Consider the following 14,971-nt stretch of genomic DNA (forward strand, 5'->3'; position numbering starts at 1 on the left):
TGGGGAACAGCAAGAGGCTTCTCTTTTTTGGTACCACAGGATACATGTATAAACTCCTTCACGGTTTTGAGGGAACTTTTTGATGTTTTAGCAAACTTCATCTTATCTTGGTCTTTATCACTCAAAAAATGTAATTGTTCATACAGGTGAGTACATTTTGGTGTTTGAGACTCTATGAAGCAAGCTGTCTTTGCAGTCACAAATTGGATGGTTTGCAAGAAACTCAGGTAGTGTGCGAGTGTGGCCTGATTAGGTCTTGCTAATTGCCAAGTGGCAGCAAGCTGAGCTGAGGCTGAGATCTCAGAGGAAAGAAACATTGTCTCTGGGCCAAGGGTCACCAATCTTGGGGCCCATAAGCATCATGAGGAGGTGGTGGTTAGAAATGCAGAGGAATTCTGATCATTGAGAGGGAGCAGGAAGCTGATGTTTTGAAAAGGTCCATGGAATGACTCTGATTTAGGTGATTTGGGGAACTCCCTTCGTGAAACACTACCAGAAACATTTCCTTTGAAACCTTGACCAGTTTGAAAGGATGGAAACCGTTTTAGTGAAGGTATTTTATTGACAGGTCTACGTGAGAGATATGGGCCCTCCCGAGGTGAGACAAGGTTAAAGAGGGTTCCATGCCCTGGATCTGAGCCCAGGGAGGGTGGAAACTCCTCAGTTGGCTGCCATGGTGTTCTGAATCCACTGGATGTAGTTGCAGACTTTGGTGTAGACTCCAGGTTTGCCTTTGAGGGCACAGCCTGCACCCCAGGAGACAATGCCCTGAAGGATTCCATTGCAGGCCACAGGCCCCCCCGAGTCCCCCTAAAATGAGAAGAAGAGAATGTCAGAAGTAGTGCCTCCACCTCTTTAGCAGATGCAGAGTCCAGGGCAGGGATGGAGGGAAACCCACCTGGCAGGCATCCTTCCCACCCTCAAGAAAGCCCAGGCACATCATGCTGTTGTTGATCAGGCCTGGGTAGGCTTTGCGGCAGGTGGTGTTAGAGAGTATGGGGGCCTTCAGGCATTGCAGAGAGTTAGGGAACTTCGACCCATTGCTTTCTTCATTTTCTGTGGGAGAGCTCATTCCTGCACAAGGGCATGGTGATATTTGTTACCTACAGACACTGAATAACACCCACCTATCCACGGATATGAACTACTCCAAGCCTCTTGCTCCAAACTCCCCACAGAGTCAGGTGCTGCAGAAGGCAGCAAGAATTCTTTTTAATAATAATAATACTAACAAAAATGACTACTATCATTTCTTGAGCACTTATTATATGCCTTTTACTATTCTAATTCATTGCATATATTATCTCATTTAATCCTTATACTCAACCAGTAGGCTAGATATTATTATTATCTCCATTTTGCAGAGGAGCAAACTGAATTAAGTTCTTTCAAATAAATTGCCCAAGGAAACTGAGCTATCTAAACCCAGACAGTGTGTCTCCATAGCCTTCCACCTCGTCTCCACTGTAGTCTAACTGTAGTGACTCTCCTGTCATTGAGTGACACTGAGGCTCACTCACCAGCAGAAAGCTGTGTGCTGCCCCAGCCAGAGATCAGACACTGAGTACCCGTCTTGGGGCAGGAGCTGGGCAGGGAGATGGTGTTCACACTCTTGTTGAGGATGGCTGGTTTAGCCAGCTTGATTAGCATGATGTCATGCCCCGTGGTTACACTCTTGTAATTGGGGTGTTTGATGATCTTGACTGCACTGATGAACTGTTCAGTCCCTTCCAAGACAGCAATGTTATGTTCACCCAGTCTCACATGGAGGCGTCTGGAAAGGGAGAGGAGAAGCCACAGTTCTTTTGCTAATCTGCTGGATCTTGCTTTTACACTCACAGTCCCACCCTGTGGTATCCCAGCAGAAGCTTGCAAGGAAACGAAATGACTCAAGACAAAACTGGCCTCATAGGTGGGCTTGAAGAAATCTTTATCTGATAGTGGATTGTATCTGATGCAGAAACAGAGGCAGTGAGCAGAACACTCTCATTTCTGAGGCTCTCTAACAGCAGCTGGAAGTCGACTACAGGCTGTTCAAAACGTGTCAAGAAAGAAGGGACTAGTGTGTACTAAAACAGAAGGTCAGGAGTCCATGGATTCAAAGAATCTAAAGATAATTATAGCGGAAAGTTGCATAACAATGCGCCTAAAGTTTCAGTTAAGTAAGATGAATACGTTCCAGGGATCCGCTGCACATCCGTCTACCTACATTGAATACTACTGTATTGTACAGTTAAAGATCTGCTAGGAGGGTAAATCTCATGTTAAGTGTTCTTACTACAATAAAGTAAAATTTAAAAAAGAAGAAAAGAAAAGAAAGTTAATTAGAAAGTCTGGGTTTAGTGAAGACAAATGTAATGGAATACACGTCATGAAGAAGGGTTTAGCCTTAGAGAAGGAGACATTTTCTTCAGAGATGAGAGGGAGAGGATGCTCAGAGATGATGGTCACAAAGAGAATGTTCCTCATTAACCCCTGCATCTCTCTACCAGGGCCTGCCCTCCTAACGTGATGAGTGAGAGCCAGGGAATCAACCCTCAGATGGTATCCATTGCCACCCACAGGGTCTCCCATACTTACCGTCTATAGCAGTGAGCAGCCGACAGCACCCACTGGCTGCTGATGAGGGCGCCCCCACACCGGTGGAATCCAGCATACAGGGACACCTGGTAGGGAAGGGCATTGATGTCACAGGTATAGCCCCCAACAATCTTGTCATTGTCATCATCACCATTCATGGGTAAAGCCCCTAGGAGATGAGAAAGAGAGAGAGAAGATAGTTGAAGATCATACTTTGCCCCAAAACTTCTGGTAAGAAGGTAGATGTGAAAATATGCAACATAGCACTTCAGGTCAGAACACTGGGGATGTCCTGCTAGTCTAGACCTCTGTTTTCTTCCTTTCCCAAATGAAAACAGTTTTAAACATGCTGTTTGAAATATAATACACCTTCATGGAAGCAAATTACAGAAGTATAGTACAGTATCAATTCAGTAATACGGAAGAAAAAGTTATCTCAAATTCTATTCATTGAAAATAACAACTGTAAATGTATAGTAATGTAATGTAAGACATTTATTCAGGTAATTTCTTTGTAAAGACCTGCTCACATATACACACTCACACACATTTATGGAATATGTTTTCATAAGTCAGGCTCTATTTCACGTGCTATTCTCTAGCACTTTTGACAGAAGTAATTAATCTACTCTAAAATGCTTTAAAAAGCTGAGCAAATTTCATAGACTTACTTTGAGGGATCTCCCAGTTGGAAAACAGGATCATGAGCACTTGTGAAAGGTAGAGATAGTACAAGAGCCACTGATTGGTTTAGTAAAACTATAAAAACTTCCACAATAAACAAAGCAAATCAAAATAGATGATTATATTGGACAGTCAGTATATAGAAAGATAGATGTAATCAAGTTCTACATTTTCAGAAGTTACATATTGGAAAACTGAAGGTTGCATAATATCATAGAGGTAGTAAGAGTGGAGCCGGCATTGAAACTGAGTTTTCCTGACTCTGGATGCAGTGCTTCCCTTGACACCCCAGTGTCTCCTGTCCAAATAATTGAGGTCATTTTGCATGTGAACACAATCATTTTTTATGAGAGGCATTGCTAAAAGGATATACAAGAACTTTCACATTTTATAATATTACCCATATTGCAGCCTCTATTGAGAATGAAAAGGGATCATGAAACTGTCATGTCACAAGAGAAAGTCAAGAAAATTTTCTTTTGATTCCCATGTCTTCCTGTTAAATCAAAAAGGATTCATGGATTGAAATAACAGGAGCTGTTTGTATGAAGGATGGAAAATAGGGAAGAGAAAGGAAGAGGGATGGAAGACGGCAAAGAGAGAGGAAGGGAGGGTGCTCTAGACCCGAAGTCTGTGCTAAAAATCAGAAGTAGTCTGGGGGCAAAAATAAGATTTTTGACATAAAGAAATATCCCTAAGTCCCAGATTAATAAGGAGGAGCACTTTTGATTCTCTTGAGAAGCTAACAGCACAGGGAAGGATGTGGCTCTGGTAGAAAACCTGACTAGCCCACGTGGGAGGCTGTCTGTTTCCAGCCAATGGGCACACATTTTCCAACTCTAGAAGGCCTCAAGCGAATGTAGCCTCTTGAATTCTAACTTTCATATTATAACAGGGTCCAAAGCTGACACATCTCTGGGCCCTTATCTAAGTCCACAGCCGGGAATTCAGAGGAGAGGAAGCTGAGAGGGACAAGGACCAGCAACATTGACCTGGACCACATACATATAGGAGCACACAGACACACACACACACACACATACACACACATATATACACACATGTTGTTACATACGGGTAAACTCCAGGTCTTGATTTGCTAGAGACAGTTCTAGTTTATGCGTGCTGCCCTGATACAATTATTATTTGTGTCACTTTTCATTCTCAAAAATGTCCCAATTTGGTCAATCAGTTACATGGCCACCCTAGTTACAAGGTCTCATATGATCATCATATCTGGAAGGGAAAGTGAGGATTAGAGTTTGTTATCGCCTGTTGCATGTCTTTTTGATTCCTATCAGACGTTCATTTTCCATTCTCCATGTTGTTTCAGGTAGAGTAGAGAGACCCAAATGTTTTCTGCTGGGTTTCTGACCTACACAGGGGGTCACAGATACTGGGAATTTAGTTTCTATCACTGCCTCTTATTTTAATATTGAATTAAAAAAACTTACCAGCAACTTCTAGGAACATGAGAAAGATGATGGACTTCATAGTGGTTCTCCAAATGCACTTGCAGTGATGCAGAAGAATGAGGGGATGGCCCCTTTATATTCCCCCAAAGCAACCAATCTTATCTCTAGTCCAAGGCCCCTGGGCCGCAAGTGGAGTATGATAGGAGACACCCAGATGCTCGTCTGGAGGGGCCTCCATTTCTCAAGCATGGCAAACATTGTTGCTGGGTTAATCATAAACAAGAGTACAAAGGTGAGTATGAGATTTGCAGAAGTAGACCCCACATGTTTAAGGCCTTCTCATGCCCTTGGTTTAATGTGGGTTTCCTGAAAAGATGAAACAAAGAGCACTGCTCAACAGAACTCTGCATCAGTTGAAGAATGAAACACCTCCAATATAAGCGATGCATAAATATTCTTTTCACTTTATACATTTTCCTTTTATGATTTTTTATGCACTAATTTCTTATGATTCATAACCTATGCCTCTAATACCACCCTCTTTCCTGAGTTTCCCTTAGTTCCAACTTCTACCTGAACATATCTCCTCAAGCGTCTACAGCACCTCAGGCCAATTTATCTAGAGGTGAATTCATCGTAGCTTCCTCTTCCTATTTTTTGTAAGTCAGCGCAATGTAACGTCATCCACATGGTTTGTGAAAACTGAAACATGGAAGTCACCTTAACTTCTCCATCTATCTTACTCTCCACCTATGTTCAAATAACAATTCTTGAAGATTTACCTATCTTGAAGATCTTTGACTCATCTTTGAAGATCCTTGAATTGTTTTTCAATGCAACCACCTGTGACTTAGTTTGTGACCGCAGTCTTTCTCTTGAATTACTGAAATAGCACCATAAACACTTCCTTGTTTCTGGATTTACTCTCCTTCAACTCATATTCCATACTGCTACCAGAATGATCTTTCTAAAATGCACACAGATCATGTCATTTTCTTGTCTAAAACCCTTTTTAGCTCCACGTCGACATCAGGATAAGTTTAAATTTCTGGGCATGGCTTTGAAGCCTATACACTTGGATACTCTATGAAGTTTTACACCACTGTGTCTTCCCCCACTCTCACCTTACCTGGTTAACTCACACTCATTTCTCAGGTCTCTAACCAGAAAGAACTCTGAACCTCACCTGCACTCTCCAGCTTAAATCAGGCCTTCCTGAGTTTTCTTTTCAGTCTCTACTTTTATTATATTGACTTCCAATTACATATTACTTGTTGAATATCTACTTAATTCTGTTGTTCCAGATAGTTTGAAATTCTTGAGGGCACAAATAATGTCTGATTCTCTCACTATTCTGGCTGAAAGCCAGGATGTTCCTGACACACAGTAATTGCTCAGTAAATAATGCTGAATGACTTGAATGGGTTAGTTTCCCCGCTTCCTTACTGGTAAATGCCTATTTATCCATTACAATTCATCTTAAGCATCACCTCTTTTTAGAATTAACCTCGGACATTTACCTATGCCCACTTCTAACTCCACCCCCATGCTGCCGCTGATTTGTTAGATAACCAACCCTCTCTTGCTTCTCTGCACCCTTTTAAAGTCTTTGTATATCACTATTAAAACATTTGAAGTTTGTTGCAAGTTTTGATTTCCCTGTCTGTTTCTTCAACTAGATTATGAGCTCCTGAAGGAAACGCTTTATGTTTAAATCCCAAGTTTGTAACTCTGTCTCTGGCATAGCATAGATGCTTATGCTCCTCTTTGCCCCATCAGACACTTAAAGCCCATCTACCACATCCCCACCAAAGGTCATCCAGCCTCTATTGTAGAGAGGAGATCACAGTACCTTCTCAATCACCTGGTTGGAAAATTCCTCCTTGTGTTGAACTAGAAAACAGTCTCTTAGAGCTTCTAAGCATTTGTTCCTAGTCTTGTCCCTTGGTAAGATAGGATCAAGAGAGTCGTAGTAAAAAGGTAAGTGGTCACCAGAGGCTGAAGCCAGCAGAAGATTGTGGGTTCTAGAACAGTAGGCAGGAAAGTCAAGATAAGCTAAGGTTCTAGCCCAACAGAGACTCCTTGGCCTCTTTATGTAGCAGGGACAAATCTCAAAAGTTGCTTCACATTACTGGAAAATAGCATGCCAGAGAGTAGTAGTTGAACCTGATGCTGGCCTCTTTTTAGACAACCTAGCAGATGCAGTTCTTAGAAAAAAGAAGTTGGTACAGTTATTAAATGTTAGTTAGATTGCTTAAGGGTCTGGCTTAAGCTACTCTTCTTCAAAACACCTTCTTTGACTACAGCAATCCCCAAATGATAACTGTTTTTCCACATGTCCTTCCAATGTTGGTGAATACAGTTTATACCTCATTATTTTATGATTAGTAAAATATCATATAGTAATTTTCTTAGTTGCATCTCAAGATTGGCTCTGTCTCACCATCTAGAGTATTCACATACACCAAAAACAAAGCTGTATATCTTATGATTTCTGTTTTTTATTGTTTTACTTCTTCTTTTCACAGAAACCATTGCAATCAGGGCCCTTCTATAAATTCATAGTCAATGGATGTTTGGTGACCAGAACATAGCATGGGACCAGTCCTTGAGGAAGCTGAGACTTTAAGGCAGGCTCCCATATGCTGAGAAGAAAGCATCTGGTTGTGGTTGTGAGGCCTGGGGTCCTAGCAAGATGAATGGTGGTGATTAGAATGTTTGCTCACCTGGGGATGTTGGAAGGTGCCCCCCAGCTCCCACTTTCAAGGGAGTAAATAGTAAGAAGCATGTGGTGGGCTATCAGGAACAGCTGTTGTTTCTGGCAAGGGGCGTGCACCTTTAAGGTGCTATGCAAAAACTGGCAGGTGAGACAAAGATTTGCACTAGGAAGGAGGAAAAAGAAAGTAATTAAGATATGTCTATTATCTTGATTGTGGTTGATGGTATTATGGGTGTTTTCATGTGTCCAAACTCATCAAATTGTACATGTTAAAAAGGTGCAGCTCTTTGTATATCAGTTATACCTCAATAAAGCTGATAAAAGTAAATAACATTGTGGAAAATGATACACAGGAAATTAAAAGAAAAATTTTTAAAGGTACAGCCTATGAGCTTAAAAAAGAGCAAATTCAGTATGTGCATGACAATAGTCGTAGTATGGGAGGGAAGATAGCGAAAATCAAGGGTTTTTAGAACCAAGAAATTGACATTTCTTCCTGGAAAACAGGGTGAAAAAGAAAAGAGAAATACAAATGGGTCAGAGGAGCCCAGGCAAGTTGCATACATATTCATTAGCTGCAACCATCATCCTGTCTAGATCTGTCTAGACATATCTGAGACAGATAATGTCCTGAGGTCTCTCCCTCACCCCTGCCCATCACCAACAATGTGTCTCAAATTACTCAATAAGCGCCCTGTGAAGTGAAATATCATTATTGTCAGAGGACTAAATTGGCACGTTTCTTTGTATCTGTGTGGGAGGGAGGCCTGATGCAAGATGACGGAGAGTATGCAAGGTGAGGAAGGCGTTCCTAAGGGAGTGGGGTGTTGGAGCCAGAATGGAGTGAGGACAGCAGTCTGGTGCTGTTGAAACCCCAGAGATTGAGGAGGGCATCCACACTGGGCAGGGCATACCCCATGTCGGGTGTCAGAAACTAGACTGAGGTGAAGAGGGTTTCAACATGAGTGTGCTCCCTGGTGCAGGGTGTCAGATCCCAAGGTGAGGAGGGCACTTGCAAGGGAGAAAGTATGGCCGTTGCAAGGGTTTCCTTACGCATTTACAAGTATCTTTAATTCTTGTTCTATCTGTCATATTGCAAAACCATGAGTACACCAATACTTCCAGTTCAAATTCCAATGTTATAAGGTTCATTCTAGTATCCTTCCTTTCCTTTCCATATTTGTAACTCCTTTATGCAATACTGAAAATCTGGGTCCCACTATCCTTAATAGATTTACATATTTGATCAATCTCCTTGCACATATCCAATAATTAGAGCTAGATTGTAAAATGCGAATTCAAGCTCACACCAGTCACTTAGAGTACAATAATTTACCATGTTGTGTTGCTGGACATTTCACTCAAACTCCATGATGTTTTTCTCTTTGAAATTTGCCAAAACGGTTTCTCAGGCCAAGATATTGAGTGAGGAATAGACTGACTTTGGATGTCGTTATTCTGCTGTGGACCATTGTTTTCTGCTGTATTGTTTGCAGGAACAGTATATAGTTATCTGCCCTTTCCTTGACCTTGGATTCTGTGGTCAGGAACTAATGATTGGCTAAGTGGCCTGGGCTCAGTACTGATGGCTCAGTTACTGATGCTTATAAACATTCTGCACCTCAGTAGCACGTCAGAGTCAAGCACAATTAGAACACTTTTCTGAAAGGTAAGACCACAACATTTTTTTTTAAATCAAAGTAAAACATACACCTTTTAAAAAATCAAATAGTACTAAAAGGCCTATACTGAAAAACCATAGGCCATTACCGTTTTCTCTCCCATGTATCCAGTCCTTTTTTACAGAGAAAAGCGCTTTAACTTCTCCAGTAATTATTTCCACATCTCTTAATGATAAGCTTATCCTGCTATTGACTGATTTATCCATTTTAGATGTTTTATATTCACTTTCTGTTATGATAGGTGTGGATTTAATTCTTTCAGACCCCACTTGTCCCTCTCATCCTCCCCCAAATTATTACTATTTTAATTAAATCAGTGACCTGACTATATCATTATTATGAAAATTTCATTCACTGTGGAGTTAAGTATGATTTTGTTTCTTTTCTGGTTTAGATTTTTGTATTTTTACAAAATAAAAGCAATGTTTTTCCATTTGCATGAACTTCCATATCCTTATTTTTAATTATCTTCACATATTTTAACATGTCAGGTATCATGTCATGTAGTCCTTGGAAAGTTTTTCTTCTGGAGAGCTCCATCCTAGAGTCCTACATCTTCCTGCTTCATTCTGAACTTGCTACTCCATCCAAGTAGTGAATTTTAAGTTGATGGGTGTGATTAGCTCTAAGAATAATTTTCGAGATTAATGAATAGGAAGCAAGGTAGTGGATAAGGTTAATATGATCAAGCTGGAAGGACTTCATTAGTCACTGGCTCAGAAGCCAATCATCTCTTCTCCTGCAGTGTACTAAGAGTGAATCTCCATGATTCTCAATGTATGTGCACAATAAAATCACCTTGTGAGCCTAACCCCAGACCAATTAATTATATCAGAATTTCTGAGGATGGTGCCTGGGCATCAGTTGTTTGTTTGCTGCTTTTTTCTGAGGAAGATTCTCCCTGAGCTAACATCCTTTGCCAATCTTCCTCTTTTTTTGCTTGAGGAAGATTAGCACTGAGCTAAGATTCATGCCAATCTTCCTCTACTTTCCATGTGGGATGCCACCACAGCATGACTGGTGAGTGATGTAGGCCAGTGCCCAGGATCTGAACCTGTGAACCTGGGCTGCTGAAGCAGAATGCACCAAACTGTAACCATTCAGCCATGGGGCTGGCCCTGGGCATCAGTATTTTTAAATACATCTTAGCAGCGGTTGTAATATGCAGCCAGGGATGCAAAACATCAAAATTATTGAACCCCTCAGTCTGGAAACATGAGTATATTTTTAATTTCAGTATCTATGGGCTCATTGCTAGCATATAAAAATATGATTCACTTTTGTATGTTTATCTTGTATCCTGCAACCTTGCTAAACTCACTTCTTAGTTCTAGGTGGGTTTTGGGGGTAGATTTCTTAGGATTTATACATAGGCAAACATGTCATCTGCAAGGAATGGCATTTTTGTTGATTCTTTTCTGACATAAATTTTTTTTATTGCCTTTTTGTAGGGACTAGAACTTCTAGTGCTGTGCGTAGATTGATGTACATATACGCATACATATATTCCCTAGCTCTGTCCACTGTGATGACCTGAGAGTAGTGTCACCTCAAAAGCCCAGGTATAGTGCCTATATCTTGTTTTATGAGTGTCATTATCCACTAAAAAGAGCCAGGACTTTTTGAAGAAACAGCTGATACCAAGATGGGGGCAGTGAAAGTACAAGGCGAGCCTAGAATTCTTCTTGTACCATGAAGCAAGGAGACGTTCAAAGAATGAGGGCCCTGACATCAAGTCTGGTTTAGGAAGGGAAACATTTTTTCTCTTCTCATATTTCCTTTGGACAATGTTTGATGCACATTGAAAAAATATTTTTCTATACTTATCCTTTAAAATAAAAACTGGTACCAAAATCTCACCTCATGCCAGGCACATTTATTTTTACTTATTTATATTTTTTGCTGAAGAAGATTAGCCCTGAGGTAAAATATTTTGTCAAACTTCCTCTTTTGCTTGAGGAAGATTAGCCCTGAGCTAACATCTGTGCCAATCTTCCTCTACTTTATATGTGAGTTGCCACCACAGCATGGCTGAAGAGTGGTGTAGGTCCGCCCCAGGATCTGAACCCAAGAACCCAGGGGAAGCAGACTGTGCTGAACTTAACCACTAGGCCATGGGGCCAGCCTCAGGCAAATTTATTTTTATCATTTACCTTTCAGTCTTGTATCTTAATTTCTACAAGGCCACCAATACAGATAGACCATGCCAACCATATCACAATTAAAAGCAATTTTTTAATGGTTAGACTTATTTGTTACATGTGGTCATTTACCATTTTCCATTGCATTCATTTATTTGTTGATTCATTAAACAAGCATGTATTAAGTACCTGAAAAGTGTTAAGTATTTTGATAGGGGTCGGTGACAGTGGAAGTTCCTGGCACACCAGTCTAGTAAACATCTGGGTGGAAGTTTATCTTGATTACCTCATACTGTTTCAGAGTTGGACAAAGGGTTGAGGATAATTATTTCAGACTCTCCCCTCATTCAGGTTTCATGGATCTGGAATGAGAAGGTGAGTAGATGAAATGATTTAGCCACCTAAAAACTGATTCTGTTTTAACCTTTCTAAAACATACACTTTAAAACTTTCCAGACTAGACGATATCTGGAAACATCTCTTATTGCTCCTATGGATCTAGAAACATTTCGAGGATGAGAACATTGCCTCATTCATGAATGCTTATTGAACAAATTAAAATAGTCTATATGTTCCATGAGAATCTGTTTGATTCATTTCTTTATTCCTAGTCCTTGAACAGCACTTGGCGTATAGTATACATTCAACAAATACTACTGAATGACATATATATATATCTCCTAAGTGAGTGTGTATATGATGGTTGGGGATGTTTCACCAATAGGTGGAAGTCATAGTTGCTAAACCTTTTCTTTGGTGATTCAAATGCTTCCTTGGCCTATGTATTTCCTGGCATTAAATGTCCTTGCTTAATTCCTGTAAACATCGCTGTGCTCCCAATGCTTTAACAGGAGGACTGAAGTTAGATGACTGAGATGAGGTTAATCTGTTTCTCTGACCCCTAGGAGGAGTTGTGACTTTATTGAAACGCTGGGCTGGTTGGTGGAGGAGAAGAGAGGGGAGAGGAGGGAGGGGCTAAGGAAGGAAGACAATGCTCTGGCATCAGGGTTTGCTCTTTGTTCTAGATGGAAGTTAGTGTGTGGACAACTTAAAGACACTAGAGGCTGTTCCACGTTGAACTTCTTTGATCTCTATGGTATTATACCTGCAGTCCCTTCTGCTCATGTCCCTTAGGGACTTTTGTTATGCTCATGCAACTTCCTTTCTAAGTGCTCCATATTCAAGCTCAGCACCCCAAGTAGATGAGCTGCTTCCTAGGGTTACAGATTTGAGAGTATTCCTCTCATATCACCCTCGGCACTCACTGAGGGATACCTCCTACCAAGTTAGCATTAAATTCTTGTGTCTTAAAATGCTGCACAGCTGGCTCCAGGAAGAGCTATGAAGAGCCAAGCAAAGTGGCCACTCTGAGTTAAATCAGGATGAGGCTTGAATGGGATTGTCTTGGATCCATGAGAGGCAGTCACAGAGGATACGTGCCCAAAGGGAAATAATGTAGGTGACAAGGGAGGAGGAGATGCTATAAAGAATAAAGAGGAAGGAATGAGCTAGTTATTCGTTTGGGCATAGAGGAAGGAAGCTACTAGCAAAAAAATGCAACTGGGTAAGAAACCTCCTTGACAAGGCTAGGGGATAGGTTTAATTCTCTGAATCTGTCTGTGTACACTCAGTCCTGCCAAACCAGTCTAAAGTCACCTCTTGGGGTGCCGGTGCAGGACATGAAGGGGAAAGAGGACATGTGAGCTGTAGAAATTAACAGGGGAGTGACTTCCCCAGCAAACCCTCTCTGAGGGCCAGGGAAACACATCAAGAATACAGAAACCTGAACAAGGAGACACCAGGTCCCATCCTGTCTGACACGGGCTTCCGGCTCTTCTACTTGTGTGATTGATTCTCTGTCTTCTGGGAGCAGGTGAGTCATGAGAATAGATAGGACATCTTTGTCTTCAGCCTTCTAGCTTTTTTAAGGAACTTCTTCGTAAGACTCTTTAAATTTTGTTTCTTGCTCCAATAGCTCCAATGGACACTGGAATTACCTGGATACCAAAACACCTAGTAATAGTGATGGGAAGTAAGGGGACCCTGAAGTGCTAACAACATCTGGAACCTAATTCTGTGTATTGGTATAAACAAAGTGCTAAGAAATCACTGGAGCTTGTGTTTGTCTAAACTATAAGGAACTCATTGAAAACAGGACTGTTCTGAGTCATTTCTTATCTGAACGCACAGACAACTCTCTCTCATAGATTCATGTGGATGTCCTGGGGCCAGAAAACTCCACCATGTATTTCTGTGCCAGCAGCAAAGACACAGCCCTGCAGAGTCACATTTTCCTGTGCACAAACCTCCTGGGTCCAGCAAGGAGGCAGTGGGGGCAACCAAGGCTCAGTTCAACATTACCTATAGGGCCCTAGACAGAAATCTCAGATCCTAATACTACTGTCAATTCACTGGATGTGGCAATGCTAATTTCAATGCACAGACACCAATGGTCTGTGGTCTGGCTTTGTCTTGAACAAGGCTGTGCCTGCAGGTGAAACTAGGACAGATGTGTTCAAGTTTAAGTTTTTCAATGCATCTTGCAACTGACTTGTGCTCCTGGGACATCTTTCATGAGGCACTTTACATTCTGACCACAGCAGTCCTACCAATCCTCCTTCCAATAAGTACCTTTCTCTGACTTCTCTTTCCATCCAAATTAGACCCTGAACCTCAGTCCTGATCCCAGCTCCAAATAGGCTCAAGCCGTTTTCAAAAGACCTCTTTCATTCATCAAGTGCTCGTCTATTCCTCCCACGGAGGACAATACTCCCCTCATCTAGTTTGGATCACTGTTCTATGGTTCACTCTCTCTGCTCATTCAGGATCCCAGCTACTCATTGGCTTCTCTTCCACTAGCGACATCATACCTTCAGGCCTGATTCTTTTTCCTTCTGTCTCTTTAATCCTAATTCCTCAAGGCTTCACATCCTGAATTATGATTAGAGTCTGATGCCCTTGGCTTGTTGCTCACAACGGGCTGTGAGAAGTGATAGCCTCCTAATATTTCTGAGCAGGACTTTGTCCTCGGTGCCATCTTTGCTGAACCTCATATCTTCCCGCATTGCTCCTTGTAGTAGCCCTCAGTCCTGCACACACCAGGAGACCTAGCAGAGCCTGAGTCCTGGGGTGGGTGTGCACTGACACAAAGGCTCCCTACTGTCTCCTGTAGATGGCGCTCCAGGGACAGTGGGTAGTGCCGGAAATGCTAATACCTCCACCAGATCTCCACTGTGGGACCATGGAAGCTCAGAATTCCTTTCCAGGTTTCTGATGACCAGATGCCCGACCTAGGAGAGGCCTCATACATGCGCTGTCCCTGCGGTAGAGACCTGCCTCCTACGTTGGGTGATTTTTAGTCTCCTGGAAGCAGGTGTATCTTTGTGGCTCATAGGAAATTCTCATGTCCAACTTACTCAAAGCCAGTTACTTCTAGTCCATTCTCTTATTCAATCTCTGGCTTCTTTCTCCCCCCACAGGACACAGAGAACCTGAAGTCAGCCAGACCCCAAGATTTGGGTCACAGAGATGGAAGAGGAAGTGATCCTGAGATGTAACCCCATTTCTGGTCACTTATACTTATATTGCTATGGAGAAATCTTGGGGCAGAAAGTGGAGTTTCTGATCTCCTTCTACAACGAAAATCTGTCAGAGAAGTCTGAAATATTCAGAGATCGATTCTCAGTTGAAAGGCCTGATGGATCATTCTCCAACCTGAAGATCCAGCTCAGAGAGCTGGGAGACTCAGCT

General features: G+C 41.8%; 1 protein-coding gene across 1 annotated transcript; it reads right to left on the bottom strand.

The window, feature by feature from the left end:
• Nucleotides 1-542: 542 nt before the first annotated feature.
• On the bottom strand, nucleotides 543-4,865 carry LOC100050112 (trypsin). Its single transcript, XM_070266151.1, has 5 exons — nucleotides 4,719-4,865; nucleotides 2,581-2,749; nucleotides 1,521-1,774; nucleotides 899-1,074; nucleotides 543-810 (listed from the first exon to the last, which is right to left on the bottom strand). Exons 1-5 carry the CDS (start codon nucleotides 4,756-4,758, stop codon nucleotides 661-663), a joined length of 789 nt encoding a protein of 262 aa, XP_070122252.1. The 5' UTR covers nucleotides 4,759-4,865; the 3' UTR covers nucleotides 543-660.
• Between the last annotated feature and the right edge of the window lie 10,106 nt (nucleotides 4,866-14,971).

This window comes from Equus caballus, chromosome 4, assembly GCF_041296265.1.
Source record: "Equus caballus isolate H_3958 breed thoroughbred chromosome 4, TB-T2T, whole genome shotgun sequence".
NCBI classification, from domain to species: Eukaryota; Metazoa; Chordata; class Mammalia; order Perissodactyla; family Equidae; genus Equus; species Equus caballus.

Coding starts and splice junctions, on each gene's coding strand:
- LOC100050112 (XM_070266151.1), bottom strand. CDS start 4,758: ATGAAGTCCATCATCTTTCTCATGTTCCTAGAAGTTGCTG. Junction 2,750..4,718: donor CATGTTCCTAGAAGTTGCTG/GTAAGTTTTTTT, acceptor CTCATCTCCTAG/GGGCTTTACCCATGAATGGT. Junction 1,075..1,520: donor CAGCACACAGCTTTCTGCTG/GTGAGTGAGCCT, acceptor GCCCTTGTGCAG/GAATGAGCTCTCCCACAGAA.